Source organism: Synchiropus splendidus, chromosome 14 (genome assembly GCF_027744825.2).
Source record: "Synchiropus splendidus isolate RoL2022-P1 chromosome 14, RoL_Sspl_1.0, whole genome shotgun sequence".
Lineage (NCBI taxonomy): Eukaryota > Metazoa > Chordata > Actinopteri > Syngnathiformes > Callionymidae > Synchiropus > Synchiropus splendidus.
Window position 1 is genome coordinate 11478463 of NC_071347.1, and position 24519 is coordinate 11502981.

Consider the following 24519-nt stretch of genomic DNA (forward strand, 5'->3'; position numbering starts at 1 on the left):
ACCCTGCTCATTGAGTAGTGTCAAAGTAGTTGTAGCTGCCCTGTTGAACTGTGTTTGTCAGCTGTAGCTTGTTTTCATGCAGGAGAGGAATATGATACAGAATTTGCCGCAGCGAATCATTGTCTCCTGTATTCTATATTGAACCCATTTTGCTTTCACTTCTGTCTCGAAGGATGCGGCGTGCGCTCCTGCAGAAGAGGAACTTGAGTACTATGAGATGCCTGTGGAGTATGGGGTATATAGCGTGAAACTAGACTTGTTGGGATTTGGTGAAAAGTTCAGTCTCACAAAGGCTTCCCCTGGCAGGACTGGCAGCCGATGCAGCTGACAGATCCGGGACCCATTCACATCCCTGGAATTCAGGAAAGGGCAGATCGCCTCATCTCCAAATTTAAGGGCAAACCGAACAAGCCCCCAAAGGTGAACATCCTTGCATGGCTCTGCAGTGTGTGACAGCTACAGATTCACCCAAAGCCTGCTGAGGTTCTCCCGCTGTGAAGCTTTTCTCGAGTCTAATTTCACTCTCTCGCCCGCTTTGTCTCCCTGGAGCCCAAGAAAAAGCCGTCCCGTTTCTTTTTAGAGCAGTGGTACATGTCCCGAGGCATCGCCGACTCCCCTGGCTCCTCACAGGACCGAAAGGTTAGAGTTGAAGGCAGAGGAATTTGAAACCTATATTTTAAACTGTCAGCGTCGCGTTGCTGCATGAAAACTTTCTGTTCAACAACATAACAGAATCGTCGCTGAACTCCTTGAATCCTCATAATTAAGCAGCCAATCTCTCCACAGAAGCCGGCCAACTCTGTGCAGTCGGACGAGCCGCTGCCCCTGTATGTTCTTAGTATTCAGGAGAGGGCTGAGCAACTTGCTTCTCAAATTGAGGGCAAGTCGGTCGGACCACAGGTGAAACTTCCCCGCCGCACATCCTGACTGCTGCTTATTATTATAATTATTATCATGCAGTATGTCATGCCGATACATTTTTTGAAACTTGATCAAACAAAACTTAAAAACGCCTTGCTCCCATGTTTACTGTTGACTCATTCCCTTCTTATTTTTGAGACTAAGAAAAAGCCCTCTCGCTTCTTTATGGATCAGTGGCACCTGGCCAGAGCCCAAAGCTCCCTTGACTCCCCGCTGTCCTCTTCTTCTCACGCTGTGAGACAGGTAGTCAGATTGGTGCACGCCACAATGGAATGGAGTGCAGTGACGCAATTTCATTTTTGCCTTTTGACTTGGTGGTGAATATAGTCTAACATGATTGAAGCTCACTTAGTTTGAGAAGATTATGCGATTGTGTTAAGTCACAATATTTGAGTTCACCTTCATCTAATCCTGTCATGCATGAAAACCATCTTTTCATTGTGTCTCCCATCCATTAGCAGCTCTCTATGTTCTCATTTTCCTTCTCATCTGTCCTTTTATTTCATCTTGACCTGTGTTTTCCTGCTATTTTTTCCTGTCTTTTCCTGTGTGTAGCAGTATATAAGGATGTACACAGGGGGAGTTAGCTCATTGGCTGAGCAGATAGCCAATCAGCTGCAGGCTCAGGAAGAGCCAAAGCCTCTACTCGATAAAAAGGATTCGGTAAGCAAACTTTTCTAGCAGTCACGTAAAGCAGAGCAAGCAGGCCTTCGGAAGGTTCGTGTCACGTGGTAGTGTTGAGTACATCTACTTCACGTGTAGTTGTAGAGTTAGTTGGTGAACATTTCTGCAGTATTTATTTAGTGATTTTGAGTCTTCTCTCCTCGTAAACTTGGCTATATTTCCAAACATGCTCTTGTCACTGTTCGGTCCTCAGGGCTCGCTCAGAAAAGAGTTCCCAGTCAACATCGGCGGCAGCGACGTGTGCTTCTTCTGTCAAAAGCGGGTGTATGTGATGGAGCGACTGAGTGCAGAGGGCAAGTTCTTCCACCGCAGCTGCTTCAAGTGTGACTACTGCGGCACCACCCTGCGACTCTCATCCTACGCCTTCGATGTGGAAGGAGGTGAGGATCCTGAAGTTGTCGAGAGACGCGCTAGCAGATGACGCGCCTCTCAAGCAAATGTCAATGTCACTAGTCGGAGAAATTAGTGGAATGAAGCTCTAGACATTAAAAGCTTTTTAGCTCCCACTTAGTTTTAATGACCCTTGACTCACCAAATGTGATGGTCAAGAGGATTACTTGCTGTATACCATGCAGTGTCACAGTCAGAAGTAATTGAGTGTGCGATATTGGCAGTATTGGTGGAAGCAGGGATTTAGCCAAGCTATTTTGGGAAGTTCAGCCTATAAAGAAACTGTCATGGTCATTTTGTACCCAGGTGTCAATCGTGTTTACAGCCTGAGCTAAACCTTGTCACACCTATCCAACATGAAAGAGATATTTTTTGGAATAATTAGAGCCATTGTTTTAAGGGGAAAAATCAGATAATGCAGCACAATATTATGTGCATGAAAACAGGGTTATTGTTGTGTCATGTTATGTATGATGTCAGTCCAGTTAGACGTTCAGAGGAATGAATCGCTCCATTAATCGACAAAATAACTGCTGTGTAAAAAAGAAAATGTTAGTATTAAACACGTCACAAATGCAGCAGCATATCCAAGTATATACATATTAATTATTGAAATAGCTGAATTTATTGTGATATTTCAGCAGAAATATTGATGCAGTATCATGTAATCAAGTATGGCAATATTTGTGTGTATCGATATATTCTGACACCTGTAGTTTTAACTTAGTTTACATTAATTAGTACTGAATTTTACAAATCATATTTAAACTACTTTTGGGCCATATAAGATAATTTGGCAGAGCAAATGTGGCCCCCAGTCTTCAAGTTTGATTCTTGCTTTATGAGCGAAAAACTGAATTTGTTTAGCTAGAACAACAAAACCCATCCGTAATATGTGAAGACTGATGGATTAAACATTTTGATGCGTTTTAAATGTCACATCCACAAAGTTATTTGAATGTGTTCATCGAGCACACAATACGTCTGTGTCTTCTCCAGGGAAGTTTTACTGTAAGCCCCATTACTGCTACCGCTTGTCCGGCTATGCTCAGAGGAAGAGACCTGCTCCTGAACCGGCTCCAGTCCCTGTGAAGGTGATGGCACTTGTATTTTTTGCTCCAAAAAATAGCGACTCCAACCTGGATTCTTATGATTTAATCTTAACAGGAGAAGCAGTCTCCTCAGTCACCTATAATGTCCGTGGACACGCCAGGAAGACCTACGGCGCCTACAACCCCCACAGCAGAACTCAGGCCCTCAGGTACCCCACTTTGCTCTGTTGCTGTGTCCACTCCACCCCACCCAAGTTGGGGAAGCTCCCTCCGTTCCCTCTGCAGCACACTCTCCTGGACATGCCAGCATGTAGTGCCCAACCCCTTTAACTCACCCTTCCTTTGTAGCTACTGCGTCTACTTTTTGTGCTGTTTCTCCCTCAATGTTCTACTCAACCTCCTCTAGCATGCTCTTCGCGTGTTCCCCTTTGTCCGTCCCTTACTGACCTCAGTAGAACCGTACAGAAGTTGTCTTCTCTGCTTGTATAGTCTCACTCATCCTGTATATTGTTGAGTCTTGTGAGCAAATTGTCCCTTTTGTTTTGTGCATGTGTCCTCCGTTCCTCATTCAAAGTAGAATCCAAATTGTGGATAAAATTGCAACTACTTTCTTTTCCTTGTGTGAATGGGTTTGCTTGCTTTAATTCCAATTAAACGAACATTCATCAAACCTCTGTCCAGCTGCTCTTTACTTTCTTCCCACTTGCAGAACAGAACACTCTCTGCACACTCAGGGGATTAACTCTGCGTTCTGAACATGTTGAAAAACCTAGCATTTCCATCAGTTCAGCACCAGTTACAGAGAGGCTGAAATGGACTGGATATTGCGTAACAAGACCCTCTCAGATTTCACACTACACTGCATTCTCATATACATTTTGAACCCCTTTTTATAAATGAAATGTATTGGTCAAGCGTTGGAATTCAGTTTACATTTTCTTTTCGCATGATGGAACATATATTGTTGGGGGGAAAAACACATTTTTATGTCAGTCAGGCTGGAGGTCATCATCCGCTTCTGTCGTCTTTGCTTCCACGTGTTATTACATTCAATTCCCCTGCAAGTTAACTTTTGAAGTGAGCATCATATGATTGTCCGTCATGTAAAAAGATTGAAGATGGTCAAAAACAAACGTGAAGCAAAATATGAGAAGAATCAAAGCACCAAAAACGTAAGATAAATACTTTCAGTTTATTTATTCTCCTTCCCAGCCTCATTTGAGTAACTACTCGCGTCAATTCTCAAGAAAATGATGCGCTAGAATTTCGCGTTTCACCTCATACATTCCTGCTTGCACTTCTGAGTAGACGTTTTGTGACCCCTCCCCAGTTTGCCTACTCCGGTGTTTGTCTATAACCTCACTCTGTTAGCTCTTTTGATTTTTGTCTGTATCTATTGTCTTCAGCCTCTCGATTTGAAAGTGTGTTTTTGTAAGCTTTACCTTCCCCCCTTCCTGCTTGAGCACCTTCAAACTCTGCTGCGAATGTTTGAATTAATCCCTGTGATCCGACTGATGTTTGTGTGACCCTGGATCTCTTCAACTCTCACTTCCATTACTTTAGCAATGGCATAAGACTGGCGTTCCACGAAGGCACCATATTTAACTCATCTAATTGCTGCGTGATGCTAAAGTTGTCGCCTTTCTTTCCACAAAAGCTCACCTAAGCTGTTAATATTCTTGAAATAGAACCTGAAATAAGGCAGACATTGTACCTAGTTTACCACTGAGGGTAAGCGCCTTAAGTATGAAGTGTAGTGTGGTGCGTTAAATGATCTAATGCTAACGTTTGACCTTCATGCATAGCATGCATGTCTCAGAAATGTGCTTGCCGTTTCTTACAAATTTCCCAGCTTTTAGACTGATAATTTAACCTCTGCTTCTTTATCTCCCTCGTCCTCACCACGTGCGTACAACAGTGCCAGACGTCAATGGGATCCAAGAGCCGTGTCTCGCGAAGCGACTGCGTGGAACTCCAGAGCGTATCGAACTGGAGAACTACCGATTGTCCCTGCAGAAGGAGGAGGAGCTGGAAGAGGTGCCTGAGGAGACGCTGGCTGAGCATAACCTCAGCAGTGTTCTGGATAAGGGCACGGAAGAAGACCTCGGCTCCAGGTGAGACATTGCAAAAAAGGTTGTTTTTCCTCACAGATTTTAGGGCATAGCAGGTTGCCATGATGCTGAGTGGAATTGACTGCGATTGTTTTGACGTTTTATTTGAAACAAAATTGACCTTGTATTGACCCCAAATCTGGGGGAACATGTTAATGCAAACACCCTATTTAAGTAGCACGACCCTCACCAAGTATAAAAATAATAGAGTGAAAAAAAATCAAGTTACTCTTTGAGTGTTTGTTTTACGTTTTGTGATTTTGCCACACAGTAGCTCGGAGTCAGATATGGAGGAAGAGGACGAGCCAGAGGAGCAGGAGCAGGACGACATGGAGCGGCAACCTAGAAGCCCTTCAGATCTAGGCGGCGTACCTTGGAAGGAAGCTGTGGAGCTGCACGCCAGACTGAGGGGTGAACAAAGCGACGACGAGGGCCTGGCAGACGCAGTCAGCAGAGACGGTGAACTGGACGAAGAAGAGGAGGACGAAGACGATGAGGAGGAGGAAGAAGATGAAGAGGACGAATCCAGTGACGGTATGTTTTCAGCAGAATTAAATCCATGTTGAGGATTGTCTGCCATCCATAATGTCCTCATGTCCTGGTCATGTGACATCATCCCACCTGTTTGTCAACATGTATGTCGTTTGTCTGGGCCCCTGTCTCCCTCTGCTGGCAGAGGGTGATTACTGCCCTTGGGACAGAGAGCTCCAGTCAGGCCTTTGGCTTGAGAAGTTCTTGACTGATGAAGAGGATGTTGGTACCTTTAAAGGTTTGCCACTGAGCTGCCTGTGGCATGTTTGCAGTGTTTTTCTTTTCAGTGTGAAGATTCATCATAGCTGGTTTGGGTGTGCTTCCTCAGGATATTTTGCGTTTTTCTTTGCAGTGTTGGTTAGGCTGCAGCCACACAACTGTGTTTTCATTTTTAATGGTTTGGTTACACTTGTCACGTTTATACTAAACATAGCTTTGCTGCTGTTATTTTAAATGTTATTTTTTTGCTTTTGGTTTTCATGCAACAAAACAAAACTACAACAATCATTTTTCACGGTAAACACACATCATAGGTCCCTGTTGTCCGTTCATATGAGTAAATGATATCTTGTGATCCTTCTGGAAGCATCCAGATCGATACTGATGCATCATTTCCATCTGTAAGTGGCGTTCTAAAATGAAAACATGGAAGTGTGGATCCTTTAAACCTGCTGTTTTTGATGCAGCTTTCCAAAACTAATCTCATAATTGCAGTAGATTTTTGTTTTCCCCCTCTAGGCGCGGCTGTAATGATTTGTGACTGAGTGGCAGAATTGTGCTCTTCATCAAAAAGACACTTTTTTTTATGTTGTTTAACTTTGTGTCTTTGAAGCTCACTTTTATGTTTTCGCAGTCTAATCTTTCGCATGCAGACGCTTTTTTCTCTCTATCAGAAGATTGTTTTTTTGTTGTTTCTGCACTAGTCGGAAGTGACTGACTCTGCTTTTCTCTCTTTCATATTTGTCCTGATTTCCCGTCCTGTCTTCTGTCTTTATCTTCTCGCCACAAATCTTCTCTTCGCTGTCCTCACTCTCCACAAACACATGCTGACTCCCACGTTTAGCCCGGAACCTGCCGATCCGACAAGCGCTGCAGCCTCTCGACCCGCAGGCCCTTCCAGGTCTGACCAGAGAACGTCTGGACTCTGAGACAGACAAGAGCGGCCAGCAGGCCTTAGACTCCCAAGTTTCCCAGCCCTTTGACCTCACACAGCCCCCCTCCACAGGTAACCCCAACATGAGGAGCTGAACCCCTACCACAACTAAACAGCACTGAACTTTGTTGTGCAAATTGCAATATATTCAACCCTATCATGCGATAAAACCCTTGTTATTTATTATAATATGTAACCTGTTCTGGGATGACATGATGTATATAATGAACACCCGTTTTTTTATGGGATAGTGAAAGTTAAAATATTAGTTTGGGTTTAGTGGTTATGAACCTAAGTGATTCAATTTGTTATTTTCATTAAAAGTATTAATTATTTCTGACATTTTATATATCTTATTACAAGTTATTTATTGATACTAAAATAACTTTTCCTAACCTTTTTACATAGTAAACAAACAGGATTTTCAAACAGGATTTATCTTACTTTCACTATCCCAGCACTCAAAATGAGACATTTTTCTTCTTCAGAGTGGCTCAAAAATAGAACTTTCATTGGAAAGCAACTGTTTTTCTGAAGAATTTGGCTTTTTTTGATGATGATGTATTTTTATTATTTCTAAATCTTATTTCTAAATAAATATCTTCCTTTGAGGAAGACGGTAACTCAGCTCTATGACTTAGCTGTAATGTGACATATTTTATTTGTACTTGCTGTTGCATGGTTTTTAAATTGTTTTTTGTGTTATTTTCATGTAAAGAAAACTTTACTGTAAGTCCTCTAAACTCACTTATTGCAAAGATACTGTCAAGATCTTAATGCATTTACATGCATTATAATCCTGGAAATTATTAGAGGTAATGCAAGCCTTATAAGTTGTAAACGAAACGAGAATAGCTACTGAAAGGAATGTCCTGCTCATATTACTCTTAAAAAAAAAAAAACAGTGGAGGCAGATTATCATTTATTTTCTTAGTTTGACTTTTTCCGAACCAAAAAAATGAACAGTTGTTGTATTTTTCTGACACATCTTTCTCCATTGTTTTTAGATTGCACCGATTCGGCATAAGTCCTCAACACTGTTGTCAACAAACAATTTAAATATTGCATTTGTCATCTTTATTCTGTAATTAGACTTGTCATTACATAGTTTTGGCTGTTATCGCGTTGCACTTGATTTCCAAATCATTACACAAGAAGGCAGCGTTCCGCAGTGTTTTGCAATAATCCTCATGAGCGTGGGGCTGGAGGAGCCCACTCCTCCCAAACTTACCCACCTGTTGTTCCTCATCATGTCTGATATTACCCCCCCCCCGGCGCCCCGGAATGTCTAATTTTGTGTTCAATCTTTTAATTTGTCATTTACAGTCGCTGTTGGTCCTCTGGGGTGAAGTTCTTCCCCCACATCCCTGTGCTCCGCATAACCCTTGTCTCCAAAATTTCCTTTGATTTACTCCTGCTTTGTTCTTCTGTGTTGTGCCATGTTCTTTTCCCCATGTGTCTAATTACTGTTATTTCCCCGACCATCCATCCATGGTTGTTGTGTATCTTCCGGTTTGAAAGTAGCCTCCGCCCGCGCATCAGCCCGACACGAAGCGGTGCGAGTCTGGTTGGAGTCAATGTCTGGAGGTAGCACAGACTTAAAAAAGGATCATGACATCCTGTCTTCAGACTAAAATCTCTGTTTTGGCCTCTCTCCGGCGCATGCTCAAACACACTCGGAGACCAGTGGACTCACACGCACGCATGTTGCCGCACAATCACTCACAAGAGAGCCACTCTTCGGGTGTCGCATTTCTGCACGCACGACAAACCTCTAACTCTTTCTCATTGTTCCAAAATGGATGCCGTCTCCCTCTCTCTCTCGAGTCTTGGCTACATCTTTTATTGTTAAATTCCAACATCTTGTTGATTTCTTTACACACACCTCTTTATGAGACTCACACCTGCACTAAGATCAGATACCTTTATGAGGCGTGATGATCAAATGAATGATCTCCACTTTCTTCTGATCGACAGGGAGCACGAGCACAGCACCGCTCTGAGATTTAAGTCTCAGACCTGCTTCCTGTGCACCGTCCTGCCTACTAGTGCATATTCAGTTCTAGTCAACGATTTCATGACTACTTATAGAGATTCTTACGTTATTTATGTGTGCAGCTTGCTTTTGCTTGATGGTTAAAAATGCATGTCTTTCTCTAATACCCCACTGTATCACAATTAAATTCACTTTTATCTTTTAAAAAGCTTCAAGAAAATTTGATTTTGTCACCTATTTATGTCCTTAAATGTCTTGAATGACTATTGAAAATCATGTATGTAAATTTAGGAACAATACAAATGTTTCCTCATTATACTGTGAATAATAATAATAGTGATTTTGATTATTTGCATAAACCATCAACTATTTATTTTACTACTTAATTTATAATATTGTCAATTATGATATATCAAGTTCAAGAAAATGTATGTAAATGTATCATCGTTTTATACATACTTATCAGTTTCTATTAATATGAGTCTGAAAGTTCAATAAAATATAGATATAAATGAATAAAATGTAGAGTTGAAATCTTAAAGAAATGGGTTTTTTTTATCGATAATTTTTCTTTTATACAATTTACTGCATGTAAACTGGAGTACATGAAGTCAGAGTCTGCCTATTATTGTTACTGTGCATTAAATAATAAGAGGAAAATATCATTAATGCCCTTAGATTTAGTTTGTTTCTCGATGGTGAAAACTATTGATGTTGGTTTGGTGTCACTTTGGTTTCTTTTAACTTTCTTCCTGTTTATTGTCCTCCCAGAGGCGTGTGAGGATGAGGAGCTGGAAGCAGAAGCAGAAGGCCCAGATGTCGAGCCTGGAACAGAAATGGATCAGGGTGAGTAATCTTACTGTGACATTACAACTGCAGAACAACAAACCGTAAAGTCTGTGAAGAGTTGGTGCTGTTAAGGTGTTCTCAAGGGGGTTTCTTTGCTTGATCTTCTTATTTCCAGATGACATTCCATCTGATGCCGAAGCTGAAGCACGTCTGCAGCAGTCCGTGCTCGTGGAAGTTCTGCCCGAGGAAGAAAAAGAGTCTGAAAGTTTAGATCTTGCTTCAAGTGTCGGTACGTGGCGCTGATCGGCACTGCTTTGTATGTACCTGGCAAAGACAACAGTGGAGTGTTTGTTGTTTCTTTGCTTAGATCCTTCTAGTGTCGGCCTGGAGCCGGAGGACGAGGAGGTTCTGGCTTCTGCTGAGCCTGAAGCAAAGGTCAGACAACTTCAGCGTTAGTTTGATATTTAAAAAAACAACTAACATTGCCCATTTGGCACTGCCATCCCTATTTTATTCTTCAGTCAAGTACCGTATTTCCGGTTAATGTGTGTGCGTGCGTTCATGTGTGGCGTGAACAATTCAGCCAGTGACGTGTCCTTCAATTGTTTGAAGTTTGTATGTGTGAGTATAGTTTCAGTTGTTAATTGTTTGATAACATGTCTTTTTCTCTGTATGCAGGCGCCTTATTCCTCGCCTCCTTATCTGGTGAAACCTCCTGGTGGCCATTTCTTCTCAGAACCGGTGCTTTCTGATGAACCAAAGCCCGAGAGAAAACCGCTGTCTCCACTTGCCAAGAGTCCTCTGTGCCCTTCACCAGTTCCTTCGTCCCCCTCTTCTAATCCCTTTGTCAAAGCACCTTCTCCTACAACTGGATCACCGGCTAAATCCCCGATCGCATCAACGATCCAGCCAGTGTCGGCTTCGCCCGTCATCTGTCCTGCAAAGTCTCCGATTATTTCACCTATCTGCTCGCAACCCACTCCTCTTCCAGAGACCTGCACGCCCAAATCTCCTGTGTACCCCAATCGCTCCATTTGTCCTTTGACTGGCAACCCTCTCTCCCCAATCTGTGCTCAGCCTTTAACATGCCGAGAACCCTCTTCACCACTCACCTCAGACTCCCCTGTCCGGAATCCTCCGGTCCCTGGTGTTACATCAACACCCCTGTCCAAAATGGACAAGGGGGGCAGTGACCCCTCGCTGGACTCCACATCTGAGGAGACCAAAAAGTCTGATATTATCGAGGAGTTTTGGTTAAAAAGTGCGGAGATCAGAAAGAGCCTTGGTCTGACTCCTTTGGAACGTAGTAGTAAAATCTTGGAGAAAAGCATTGATAAAACTCCAACTCAGGATCCCACCCCGCCCATGAAGCCCTCCCCTATGGCGCCGGAGGAGCAGAAGCCTGTGTTTACTGGCCGAGCTGTGATCCGAAGGCTCAACATCACCCTGGAGGGTCAAGTCATTACTCCTATTGCTCCCGTAGAGAGTAAGAGTAATGGTCCAGATAAGAGGGAGCTCAGCAGCAGCTCTGGTTTGGGTTTGAACGGCAGCATGGTCCACAGCCAGACTGCGAACAGCAAGAGCTACAACACCTCTGACTCTGCCATGCTCACTCCCCCTTCCAGCCCACCGCCACCCGTGCCTTCCAACCAGTCTCCCGCCGTGCTGCGGCAGCAGAGACACCAGGTGCCCTGGACCAACGGGATTGAGGAACCATGCAAGGAAGCCAAAGAACCAACAAAACCTAAAACACCGATACCTTCTCCCAGGACACAGCTGAGCCCGATGTCACCGCCCAAACCTGCACCCAGGAAAATCTCCTCACCGCATCTCGAAACGCCTCCCGCTGTAGTCATGAGGGAGAAAAAGAAGCAGCCCCGACCGGAAGTGGTGAGGAAGTCCTTCGTGGAGACTGTCGAAGAGATTCCGTTTGCAGATGATGTGGAGGAGAGCTACGACGAGCGGACACCGGAAACCAGCATAAACAAGTACTATACTCCTCCGACTAGCAAGCCTAAGAAGGATAAACCTCCTTTTCATTTGGCCTTAGCAATGGAGAATGGCAAACCCAACATCCCTGACGGCACGGTTGCTAAAAACCCGCGAGCTACTCAGTTTTCTCCAGAGGCAAAAGAAATCGCAGAGGAGAGAATGAGGGCCAGAGAGAAGTCCATCAAGAGTCAGGCTCTGAAAGACGCTATGGCCAGGCAGCTCTCTAAAATGAAAGAAGCCGAGTCCGACAAGGGGGCTCCACCTAAAGTGGCCTTGAGTGAACTCCCTGAGGTGTCTGGGAAGAGCAAGAACTCAGCAAGATCTCCAAAGACGTCTGCTGTAAAAGCTTTGGAGTCAAAGAAGGAGACTTTACCCGAGCGCTTCTTCAGCAGCAACAAGAGTCTGGACAGCTCTGTGGCTTCTTCAGACGGCTCCTCCTCAAGCAAGAGTAAGAAACGCAGTTCACTCTTCTCACCTCGGAAGAATAAAAAGGAGAAAAAGGCCAAGAACGACAGCAGCAGGCAGTCGGGCACTGAAGAGACTCCACCCAAACACAAGTCTTTGTGGAAGGCCGTTTTCTCAGGGTACAAGAAGGACAAGAAAAAGAAGGAGGACAAGTCTTGTCCCAGCACTCCTTCCTCCAGCTCCACCACTCAGGATTCTGGAAAGAAGAGATTGTCACCTCTTGGAAAGTCTTCGGGTCAGTGCTGAGAAATTCACAATTCAATTAGCGCAAATATGTAAAGCGATGATTTTTATCTCCAACATTGTGATACACAACAACACAATAATCACAGTACTGTCTTCATCGGAGTTTGAAGCAAACACACGTGTAATGCTCTCCTGTGACCCTCGACATCACCTTCGAAGTTCCCTGTCTGAACCTTAATAGGCTGACAAACAAACACACAGACCCCATGCTGTTGGTTTATGTTCTTATTTTCAGTGCCATTGCCTATTTATTTTATGTTTCAGACTTGAGGTCGCGCCGAAACCTGAGCTTTTCTGAGGATTCAGACTTGTCATGTGATGATGTTCTGGAGAGATCGTCCCAGAAGTCAAAGGCAGATGTGAGTACAGACGACTGACGTGTGATAGCAGCGTCACTCCAAGATAGTAGCATTAATATGTGAAAATTTTCTAAAGTTTTCTTCACATTCTGCTCATCTGTAGTGAAATGTGTGGATTTGTGAATCTTACTTCATATTATTATGCTGAATATGTTACCACACGTTGGTGCCGATGGTTAAATAGTTTCATAGGTACTGTCTTTTTGCATGTAACATTTAGAGTTATTTCTGTTTGAATTATTTCAAGAAGGTTTGTTAGCGTTGTATGGCCCAGTGAAACAAAAATCACATTTTTCCACACTGTAACTCACTACTTAGGGAGAGATGCGGGTGTGCTGTGGTCACCCTGTCACACTTCAAGCAAGATGGGACCAGACCACTGCACTTCTTAACGTACATCCACATGATCAAAAATGTTGTCTATTCTCATTTGACTTCAACATTCCTGTGGTTCTGCAAGCATCTAGCAACACTCTCACTTCTTGATCTCACCCTGAGCTGGAAAATTAGCATGTATCAAAGAAACCCACCACTTTCTAATTGGTCCATTTCATTCTCGCTATGTGTCACAAATTGTTTTCCTCCCTGTTTTTCATTAATCAAAGAAACCCTCTTATCACTTTGTCCCGCTACCAGCTGCACACGGACATCTTTGACCTAGTGTCAGGAATGCAGAAGGAAGCGATTAAAGAGGAGAAGCTGGATAAGGACAGGAAGAGAGAATTCAAGGAAAGAAAGCGCGTGAAAGAGAGGCGCAAAGAGAGGGCACAAGAAAATGAGGTTGAACGAGATAAGGATAAAGACGAGGAGGAGGTATTCTGCCGCGAGGCGGCTCGATCATTTTGAATTTCAAACAAACATTTTATTAAATTGGATTTTGATGCTGGAATATTAATAGCGGTGTGTTCTCGCAGCATGGCTGGCGATTTGATTTATTCCCTGTTATATCATCTGGCCCCAGTGATACAAGGCAATTGAACAAGACGCCGTGGATTCATTGATCATTAAACATTCAAAAAGGCTTTGTTGGCACCGTGGAAATTATACGCAGTGTCAAGAACTAGGAATATTTGCAATTGCTTTTTCTGAAGCAGAAATTCAAAATGAATCGCTCCCACTCTCTGGTGTAGGTTGCTTGAGATGCAGTTGAGGGCCAGAGGCATGGAATTATTAACCTCCGCGAATGCTTTGAAATATTCAGACATCCTCCTGCTCATTTGTTTTTGAAATCACTTGAAGAACGCCAGAAACACAACTCTTTAACAAATGAAAAGATGCGTGATACTTGTTTTTCAACTGTACTGAAGTATCTGCACAATATCACCATCACCAGAGATGAGCTAAGAAAAGTGAAGCTCTTTAAATTGATCACAATACATCATAGGTTTTCTAGGGTTTCTATGGTGCAGCTACTCTTGATAGCACTACTGCTACTACAACTGCTTTGAGCACTACTGATAGTGGTACTGCTATGACAGCTACCTCGACTACTACTACTGATACTGCGAATAATTACATACTAAGTGTATTCTAGACGAATTTATCTCTCAAATGTTATTTGTGTTTTTCCATATCTACTTTCTCTACTAAACGTTTGATGATAGGGCAGAATATTTGAAACTGCCATGAGTTAAACATTTACATTAAGTCTGTATTTTATGTTTTTTTTTCTTGCTAGTTTCATCTTGACTATTGATCTCAAGTCGCTAATATTAGCTCCTTGTTTGTAGCCATTTGTTGTGGAAACGTTAACGTGTTAAAGATGCTGAATTGTTTGAAGTCTGTGAGGAGAGTATTGCATCTGCTCAAAATCCCGATGAGTGACAGGCCAAATTTCATTAGTTTTTATGTTGCAATGGGAGGCATCGTCGAGCATTCACATGGTTAATTTCCTCATACCAACCTGGCCGTAGTTGTATATATAGAGCAGGCTTTTGTTTGTTATTGAGATTCCAGCTTGTGGTCGACTAGCCAGAGCCCCGTACATTCCCCTAGCTGTCACCCAGGTTTCCAATCCCCCTCATTTTGTTGTGCATTTATGATTGTTTTTGTTTCACTAATAAGTTGTGTTTGTTTGGTGTGGGATATTAACACGCCTGGTTTGACCCTCCCAGCTAAATTTGATATATTTTTACTTTCATTGTTGTCATCGCTCACCCATTCAATCGTGTCATCTGTTTCATGTTTGTTTTTCCTCCTTTTTGTTTTGTCTTCCCCAAGTCTGTGTATGTCCCTCACGCACTGGCGTTCAAGAGATCGTACGCCTCCAAGGTAGTATTTCATGCCATCGATAACATCACCAGCTCCAGCACCACTCATCCCAATTCTCTGCCCCGCCCCTCTGTGCGCATGTGCCTATTGATAACACCCTCTCAACGTTTGGCAGAAAAACTAACCAGCACCCGCCGCATGTGACAGACGTGACACTATCTACTGCTGGATATGTTTTGTTAAAACACAACACTGTCAACTGCTTTGTGGTGACAAAAACACTGTCGGCTGTTTGTTTGGTTCGGGATTAATCTGTCTGTCACTGTCAAACTGTGTTTACACCAACTTCATATTTTAATCCTCAATTTTCCCTTCATGATTCCAGACAACACAAAGCATTATCTATTTCTCTGGTGTATTCCTGTGTTCCATAATAGGATTTTATCAGTGGAAATTCCAGTGACTTAGATGATTATAGATGATTTATGGCCAGTGATACTAGCACAGTAGGAAAATGATTGCTCACGAGAACTTGGCTACTTGTGTTAGATATGTGTATTTGGTATCTCATTGTCCTCGTATTAGTTAGTGTATATTTTAGTTCCTCACCATCCTTCCATTTTCCCTGGCTTCCTTTGGTTTCCTGAAGCACTAAGGGTCGCTGCAGCGTTGCTAACATTGCACCGGAATTGTAACCTCCTAAACGTTGTGACCACAGAAAACGTACACGGAAGAGGAGCTGAACGCCAAGCTGACTCGGAAGGTCCAGAAAGCTGCACGACGGCAAGCCAAGCAGGAGGAGCTTAAGAGGCTGCACCGAGCTCAGGTAATTTACTGCAGTAACATTTAAAGGTCCAGAAGTGTTGCAAACCTGTTAAACGGAGAGTTGAATTGCTTCTTTCATATTTTGGGTCATGCATTGTGCAGTATTGGAGACGTGTTTTCATGCTGAGGCGTCAGTGATGGGAGCCTTTATGTTCTGGAACATGAGGTTGCAAGGTTCTTGCTTCCACTGTCTGACCAAAGATTGCTGTTGTTCACTTTGGTGTCCTTCACCTCCAGCCCAATGATGATAGGCACTGAACAATAGTAGTTATTACCTGGAATTATACTGCAATATATTGTCAGTAAATTAGTTATTGAAGTCATAAATGGGAATGGGTATCAGATGTAAAACCTGTTAGTCACGTCCGGGTTGGACTTTAGTGGGAACCGATCCAAAGACAGTCCCAAATGTTCTGTTGGAAAGGTGGCGTGAGGGCGTGTACGAGCAGAGAAGAACAGCTGCTGGGTTGGTTGAGAGAGGAAAAGTGGTGAGAGAACTTAAAGAACCAGAGAGAAAGGTGACTAGTAAAGAGCACATTGTCACCAGCTTATTGAAAGGTGTCTGAGTGATAGGGGAAGAAGATGTGAGAGCGATGAAGAAGAGAAGGAGCCGAGCATGAGCAGAGTGGGAGTGGTGGGGCAAAAAAGGATGAAATTGGTAGGGGGAAAAGAGATGTGGGCGGGAGCAAAATTGGGGCTATGGTGAGCAACTACTGCAGCTGTGAGGAGCGAGAGTGGACTGGCAAAAGTGGGGTGAGCGTGTGAAGTGGGGACGAAGTATGAGAGAGGGATGTGGGAAGTAGCATGATGCAAGAAGCCAAAGAACACAAGAGATGAGATTTAGGTAAGGAGGCTGAGGAAGTGGATAAAGGGTGGAAGGAGCAAGGGAGTGAGTGGACAGCAGAAGGAAGAAGAGAGGAATAAGCTAGGGAAATGTCTAAAAAGAATGAAGACTGAGGGAGGTTCAACAAAGACGGTGGTGTATACAGAGTATTCACTGCAATACTATGGACTGGTTGGACACATTGCTCCAGTGTTAATAGCTCGTGCTCCGGTGTGCAGCCCTGTGGTTCCCTCCATTTCCAGACCTCCCCCCAACAAGTCGGAATGTTGTCTGAAGAGAGGTGCGACACATAATTACGTCTTTGTATCAAACCATGAAATTATTTTTTAATATCCATCACAATGGGCTCCTGCAGCAGCCGGCATCAATACCGTTCTAATTAGCTACATTCCCTGCGCGCCACTGATATTTATTTTTAATGAGCTCGAACTGTTGCATCAATGGTATGTGTGAGGTACATTTCGCGACTGCCTCCCAATTGAAGAGTTTTTTTTGTGTTGTTGTTGTTGTAATTAGAGGTTAATGCTATTATACTGTGTAGCCACCTGAGATCGGCTGCTGTTTACATGCGTCCGTGTGTTGGAGTGTGAAACATTTTGTCCGTTCCAGATTATCCAGAGACAGTTGGAGCAGGTGGAGGAGAAGCAGAGGCAGCTAGAGGAAAGAGGAGTCGCAGTGGAGAAGGCACTGAGAGGAGAAGCAGGTAAAACACACTCCTATATGTGGTCACATTCACCTCAAAAGGTCCCTTGTGTGTTCACAAAAGCAACAGTCCTCTAATGGTACAAAAGCTATATTCTAGTGGATTTTTTAAAGTTCCCATGGCTTCATTGTGGGCCATAGATTTACTGACATTAAACACGCTCCCTTAGAACGCAGTCATTTCCAAAACACGTCGCTCTTGACTTCAAAAGGGGCTGATTTACTTTTAGAAGTTTGCGTGACAGTGCGCAATACTTGGAAGACATAATGTACCGGTAAATGAGTGTGAGTTTTAGTGATGAAGAGTTGTTTAAACATATTAGTTTCCATCTCAGTCCGTGTGCAGAATAAAGCATCTTGAACTGTCAGATATGGCTACACACTTTTAATAAACCTGCCCTGTAGATAAAGGGCTGCCAAAGAGCTTCTCTGAATCACCATGTTGACTGCTTTGACGGCTTTAAAACAGTGACTACTCAGGTGCAAGTACCACAACAACTGTCGCCACCAAAACACTACTTCTTTTCAAGTTTGTTTACACACAATCACCTGTGGTGTTGAGCAGGAAAAAGTTGTAAAATCCTCTTAATTTATCACCTAATTTATTTTGAGACTAACTATATGAAGACCTTTCAAATGTAAAGTGTAAATTTAAACTATTTTCACCACACTTATTACCAGAGAACCTTTACATTCATTTGCTCCACTTCCTGTAATTTTATCAAGTAAAGCTATTTCTATTCCTCTAATTTATTCCCAACCAGGGACTGTCGCAGAAATTATTTGTGAGGAGAGACACAGTTTGTTCCAGCGCTGCAGAGCTTATTTTGTGATGCACTTCCAGTAGGCATGTAAAGCAGCATTAACAAAGAATTGGTCATGTGGGCTTAAGAGATGAGCTGTTACGTGAGGGCTGTCTGTTTAACTGTGACGCTGGCAGAAGACGCAACAATTCTTCAGCAGCTCTTAAACTGTTGATTTTAACATGTTTACCACTCTACTCTTTTGAAGGATTGTATAAAGGTACTTATACGTTACCCAAACAGCACAAAAGAAGATCAGGTATTAGAGTCACGCCTGTATTTCCATGTGACACTGTTCAGTTGGATCCATCTGTGGTGGCACACTGCAACAGTTCTCCATTTTTCAACATCCCTGTGTTTCTTTTTTTTAATAACACGTGTCTTCCATTGTTTGTTGGAGCTGCATGCGACCGAGAAAATTTCCGCCACATAGATTTGTGTTTGCTGATATGCCCTCTTTTCATCAACCTCCTTTGATGTCGGACCTCGTGTGGTCCATGAAAATTGGCACCTATTACCAAAACAAGTAGCCCATCACAGCAAATCTATGTAAGCTGTTCAACGCCATGTTGTTCACACACTGTTTGCAGTTGCACTGTAGTAAGAAAGTAGTGTTGGATGTTGTCGCCGTGTTTGTGAGCGTGTGTTCGCAGCATGACTTGTTGTGCCCGGACATGTTTGTGTTCCCAGTTTGGGGCGTGTGCAATAATCTCTAATATATCCCTGTCGTTGTAGACTATTGGGGAGATTCTAATTACAGTGAAATCCTGGACTTGCATCTGGGCGGTATGTATTTCAAATCTGTCGCTTGAAACTAACCCAATGGCTAACCGAATCAGTCCTCCCTCCCTCCCCCGGCTCCCACGCCCCTCTTGACTACTTGAGCTTTGTACCCCTCACATGTACTTCGACCGGCTGGCTGGCTCGCTGCTGGCTGACAGCCTCATTGCAACACGTGATCTTCCACTTCTGCCATACTCGAGATTTTTGAGAGTTCACAGAGTTTGCGCTAAGCGGGATCAGGCGTTTGTCTCCCGCTTGTCATGAATGATGGATGAGTTAAGTCAGCAGACATCACTGCACCCACTCAGGTGTGTGATGAAGGTGATAAAGAGAGCGGCCTTCGCTTCTGTAAGAGGCAACAGGCACACATCTGCACAATGACGGTTAAATGTCTGACACCAGCAGAGCTGTGCAGTGTCTTCGTTTCCTTGCTTCTAATGCTAATATTTATTTTTAAGGAGGTATTTAAAGTGTCACCGGCATCAAAGTCAACCAACACATAATCAGAAAGAGGAAATACTGGATGTTTATTCGGTCTATAAAACAGCAAAAAATCTGTAGAATTTTTTTCCCATAAATTACATTGTGATTCCGAAAAGGTTCTCATGAGTGGGTCAAATGCCGCCGCCATCTTGTGATGTCACTGGAGGTACCAAACACTGGTGCGCAGGTGGAAGTAGCAGCAATACCAGCGAATAATGAGGGATTTTTAAACTGCGTTTAAGGAAGAAAAGCATGTTCATGTAAACTAAGAACTTCTTTTTTTAACCATGTCGTTGTTGATAGACAGACGGACAACAACTATCTTAAGACTGATCAGCAATACAAAACATAATACATTTGGGCAAACGGTGGAACTCACTGGCGACTATTGCCGCCTCCTCACTGCTGTTTTGAGAGTTTCTTTCCACTGTATTGGGATAATATTGCTATTGTCACTTGCCATTTCTTTACGTGGGTATTTCCCCGTCAGTTTCAAAACTTTCAGGGCAAAATAGTCATAATTATTGCTGCTCGTCCCTCATTCTTTAAACTTGTTTAAATGTTTGTTATGATGGTCGTATCATCTTGTGGTCTGAAGAACAGGCTTCCATGCTGTCAGGCACTAGTAGCACATCCAGCTGTCACGCAGGTGTTAGGCATTTCTCTCCTGATACTGAACTTTTTGTACATGCATTCCAGCAGTGTCCCGACAGGATCTCCCTCCAGTGATGTCCCGAAGGCTGGTTTCCAGTCCACGGCTCTGAATGTGATTCACTAAGAACTGGATTTACACTTATTTAATGTTGTAGTTCAGCAGGACCAGCTTTGTAGACAATATACGATCATTCCATACTGCATATTTATGTCGGCGACACTTTAAATATTGATATAAACAAGAATAATATATTTTTTGTTGAGCTAGTATCAGTTACATCATTTTTGAGCCCACATTCTTCACAAAATATTTCCACATTTTCATCTTCAAAATAACTGCATGATGAACTTTCCCCCTATTCCTGCAGCCAATCCAATTTAAAAAATTTAATTTTAAGAAAAATAAGGGATATATATATATATATATATATATATATATATATATATATAATAGTTGACTGCCATAGCTGTTTATGACTAAACATACGGTTATTACAGTTCTTTCTCAGCTGCATAATCCATCTGGCTGCCATTTAAAAAGGGCATCGTGAAAGTATAATTCTGTGGCTGTATGAAATCCTTGCCTCCAGCGGCATTTACGCCTGTTTGAGTGATGGATGACAAATTCCATTTTCTATAGATAATTTGGGTTCCGGGCAACATGCGCCTGTCATGTGATCTCTCCTACAGGAAGAAAAGCAATAAGATCAACCCAGTCACAAATGATCACCTTCTACACCATCATTCATTTCCCCTCATCTTATTAACTTCCATCAAGCTCTCGCTCTCCCCTCTAGCTTTGTCCCACCTTCCCACGCCAACTCTCTCATACCTGCTCAGTTGCATAACTCCTGGAGTGTGGTTATAGCCTTTAAAGGGGTTAACCTTTGACCTTATAGAGGACAGTGTGAGTAGTTGGCAGTAACACTGGGTGTTATCTGCTGTTGAGCTGTATACTTAAACATGAGTGCCATGCGTATATATACCTCCAGTAAATGATACGCATGTGTTTATGTTTAAGTAGCAGTTGATGGATTTGTCTGTCAAACTGACTGGTGTGGTACTAATATGACTAATAGATTAATATGTGTATCTCATTTGTTGAATCGGGGGTCCGGTGCTGGACTGTGGTTTTGCATACACAGCATAAAGCCCTCCCAAACCAAGTTTGTGGACCTAAAACTAAACCCTCTTTAGAGAAGTTTATTTCACTGAGTTTGGACGTGTCACATGCAAGTTATCTGGATGAGAGTTCTGAACCAGCTGTCTACATTTTGCCTTTATTTTAGCGTCGCAGTCGAGACCACCTAACTGGAGACCCAGTCGAGACCATGACCAACGAGGGGGGTGAGACCAACACCAAACTGAATGCAGAAATTTATTAACTATACAAAGACACATATTTATTTCTTACTGCAGCAGAAACTGACATTTTATTTGTTTAAGAAACAAAGAAATGAAATGCTAAAATTGGAAATCTGTTTTTTTCCGCATTCAGTTTGGTATTGGTCTTGCCCTCCTCATTGGTCTTGGACTTGGCCTCTTTATGGTCTTGGTAATGTAGTCTTCACTACAGCACTACGTTTATCTGTCCCGTGTGCATATATTCATTCATAGTTTATAGATGCTAGTTGTGTGAGATCATATGTTTGTCACCTATCAAGTAAGTATTGGATCATTTCAACTTGGTCGACATTTGATACGACTCTGCTCTTGTGCCAGAAGACGGTGGTTGATCGAGCTGTGTTCCTGTAGAACGCTCTTTAGAGCAAGTGAGAGGTGTGGTGGAGGCTCAAGTGGACACTGCTTCTAACTTTGACTGGCGTTTTCACTGAATGTTTAACAGGTGTGATTTGGATCTTTGGAACTTGGTGCAGTTTTTCACATGTGAGTGGTGCTACGGGGAGTTTTTCTGTCATCTTTACTAACCTTCACCTTTACATGGGGAATTGTTGCATCGTCACTTGAAATTCTTATGACTCACGTTTTTGGGTGTATTTTACTGTTTATAACAAATCTGAAGTTGTTGCAGGGATCTAATCCGAGCTGACATTTGGTGAGAGAGTATATCATGTCTGTCCATCACAGGAAATACTCAGGCTGCACCACTGACATTTACTCCAAAGGCTTAAGAAAGCATTTGACTGGAGCATCCAGAGGAAACTCAGATGCAGCCTCACGTATAGCTGGGAATCAATTCTGGGACACTCTGCTTTCAAAGTGATGCTGGAAGTTTATTCAACCCGTATTTTAGTTCACTGGATTTATATGATGCACTTTATGCATATGCAGATCTAAGTAGAAATAGGTTTTAAAACAAAAGGAATGTTGGGCTGATGAACATGAAAACCTTTGTCCCCGATTTTCTGAAGATGTTTAAGTTAGAACCTTCTATCTCCTTAAGTAAAATATCTACCGCAGATAACCAAAACATTATGACCACTGATGCCATATGTGTGAAAAGCCTGTGATACCTACCTGTGATAGTTTCTAGCTTGACAGTTAACTGTATACGCTTGAAGATGGTCACACTCAAACTTGCAGTCTGAACTCGTGTATAAGATCATCCAACTGGCTGCTCTCTTCTTCTGCTTCTTCTGACCACCGTGAATAGATTTAATGAGATTACATTCAAGTACATTACATTAGACTGATTTATTATTATATATTTGGTTTGTTAAGGCAACATACACATAGACATTAAAGGCAAACATTTAACACACACAAAAATAAAACATACATAATAATAATGTGCAGAAATGAAAAGGACAGCAGTATGCAGGAAGGGACGATGGAATAGGTGGTCATAATGTAGTGGCTGACTGACTGGGCAAATGTATTAGTTATTTACTGCCATCATGGTGGAACCTTTCTTCAATCCGTTCTCCTCCTTGAATGTACTGCAGACTGGTAACAGAGATGTAATGAACATCAAGTGGAAAAATATTCCGACTTCATTGCGACTTATGCACAGCCCGGCTTGTTTTTATGTTTTGGAGTTTAGCATCCCTTATCCACCATCTCTCATTTCTGCGAATATCTGCCGCAAACACGCCTCATTTGCACTTCAAAAGTCGCCTCCACTTCAAAAGCAACAAATTACACTCGGTGGTCTTAACATTTTCAAGTAGTTCTTACAAGTGGAGGATGGAGCATTAAAAAAAATGGGATGTGATTATGTTCTGAGCTGATGTATCTCCCGGTGATGAGTAACAGCTTTGATAATGAGAAGATGGCTGGCAGACTTTCACAATATCACCGCTGCGTTTACGCCTGGTGGGTGTATAACTGACGTCGCCCTCTGCGGAGGTGTAATTGGAGGAAGAAGTCCAGATCAAAGCAGTGTTCTCCCCAGTATGTGGTGGAGGTTTCCTATTATTACTTGGCGTGTCGTCTATCGCTCCGCAGCTGATCTCTCCGGCCTCCTCTCCCTAGGTGATTTGTCTTCCTCCTATCACAGAGCTCCTGCCCTTGTTTGAATTTCTCCTCAATGTTCTCTCTCCCTTATCACGCCCCTCTTTGTCCTTTCCCTCCTGCCCTTCTCCTACATTGTGTGTCCTCTTTCACATTCACTCCTCCTCTGTTTTTTTTTTTTTCCCCCTGACTTCCATCTCATCCCTTCAACTCCTACGCACCCTTTCCAATTGTCTTATGGAAGTTGAGTCCTATGTGGGGATGCAGCGTCGAAGAACTCTGCCCCTCTGCCTCTGCTGTTCCCCTGAAGGTAAAGTAACTGCTGCCGGACCTGTGAGGACCACCGGAGATGGTCCACCCCTGTTCTAATCCCACAACCCTAATGTCTTTTCCTATGTGTGTTGAGTGGTGCTCACTAGATCCCCCAAATTTCAGGTTGCAGTCTCAACAGAAGACCAGGAGATTAAACATAAATGACTAAAAAGGCATCCACACTACTATGGTTCCCAATGAAACGTTCAAGGTCGGTGCTTCCGTTTTGAAACTTGCAGCGGCTCACAGGGCTTTAGCATGAACATCAGTTTACAGGAGAATCCTTCTAACAAATAGATGGCTGTTATTGCGCATCGCTGTACAGTGGTACCTCGGTTCTCCACCACAATCCGTTCCAGGCGGCCGTTCGAGTAGCCATTTGTTCGAAATCTGAATCGATTTTTCACATTACAATGAATGGAAAATTTTTGTTCGAATTCCGAGACGTTCGAAAACCGAGGCACCACTGTAATGTTATTCATCCAGGCCTCAAAGATGGGAATCAATAGCTCCAGTTCTCCAAGTGTGTTGGGCTCAAATGGAGACTTTGATATGTCTTGATATACAGTACTTTTAGAGAAACAGCTCACTTGCCTTTGCTCTGATCATGACAGTAAGGCTGAACTTTCCGATTGGCTTGCTGAGCTGTAGGTCGTGTAGCAAGGTCATCCTCTGATGAGTGCCGCTTCTTTGACTTGAAAGATGTTTAAGTGAGGTGATGACGGTGAAGAGTTTTCTGCCGTGTCCAGCTTGAAGGAAACCATGGGGCAAATGTTGGACCCGTGAACAGGATTTTCAC

At 42.9% G+C, this 24519-nt stretch overlaps 1 protein-coding gene across 22 annotated transcripts in view; it reads left to right on the plus strand.

Annotated features, from left to right (window-relative positions):
* Positions 1-24519, plus strand: part of mical3a (microtubule associated monooxygenase, calponin and LIM domain containing 3a) — an 83844-nt gene that overhangs the window by 49186 nt on the left and 10139 nt on the right. For 3 of the 22 annotated variants that reach the window (XM_053884499.1, XM_053884498.1, XM_053884497.1), the window contains 19 exons: positions 1477-1584; positions 1799-1985; positions 2995-3089; positions 3163-3256; positions 4966-5161; positions 5430-5692; positions 5835-5927; positions 6753-6914; positions 9610-9684; positions 9803-9916; positions 9995-10062; positions 10306-12319; positions 12595-12689; positions 13326-13502; positions 14910-14960; positions 15619-15726; positions 17179-17272; positions 18283-18333; positions 18810-18860. In XM_053884499.1, coding sequence (XP_053740474.1) covers positions 1477-1584; positions 1799-1985; positions 2995-3089; positions 3163-3256; positions 4966-5161; positions 5430-5692; positions 5835-5927; positions 6753-6914; positions 9610-9684; positions 9803-9916; positions 9995-10062; positions 10306-12319; positions 12595-12689; positions 13326-13502; positions 14910-14960; positions 15619-15726; positions 17179-17272; positions 18283-18333; positions 18810-18860 — 4096 coding nt within the window. Of the gene's footprint in view, positions 1-172; positions 236-306; positions 421-549; positions 640-786; positions 901-1065; positions 1165-1476; positions 1585-1798; positions 1986-2994; positions 3090-3162; positions 3257-4965; positions 5162-5429; positions 5693-5834; positions 5928-6752; positions 6915-8366; positions 8430-9609; positions 9685-9802; positions 9917-9994; positions 10063-10305; positions 12320-12594; positions 12690-13325; positions 13503-14909; positions 14961-15618; positions 15727-17178; positions 17273-18282; positions 18334-18809; positions 18861-23619; positions 23719-24519 lie in introns of all 22 variants that reach the window. The other 19 variants (XM_053884506.1, XM_053884510.1, XM_053884515.1 and 16 more) reach the window with 17 other exon arrangements.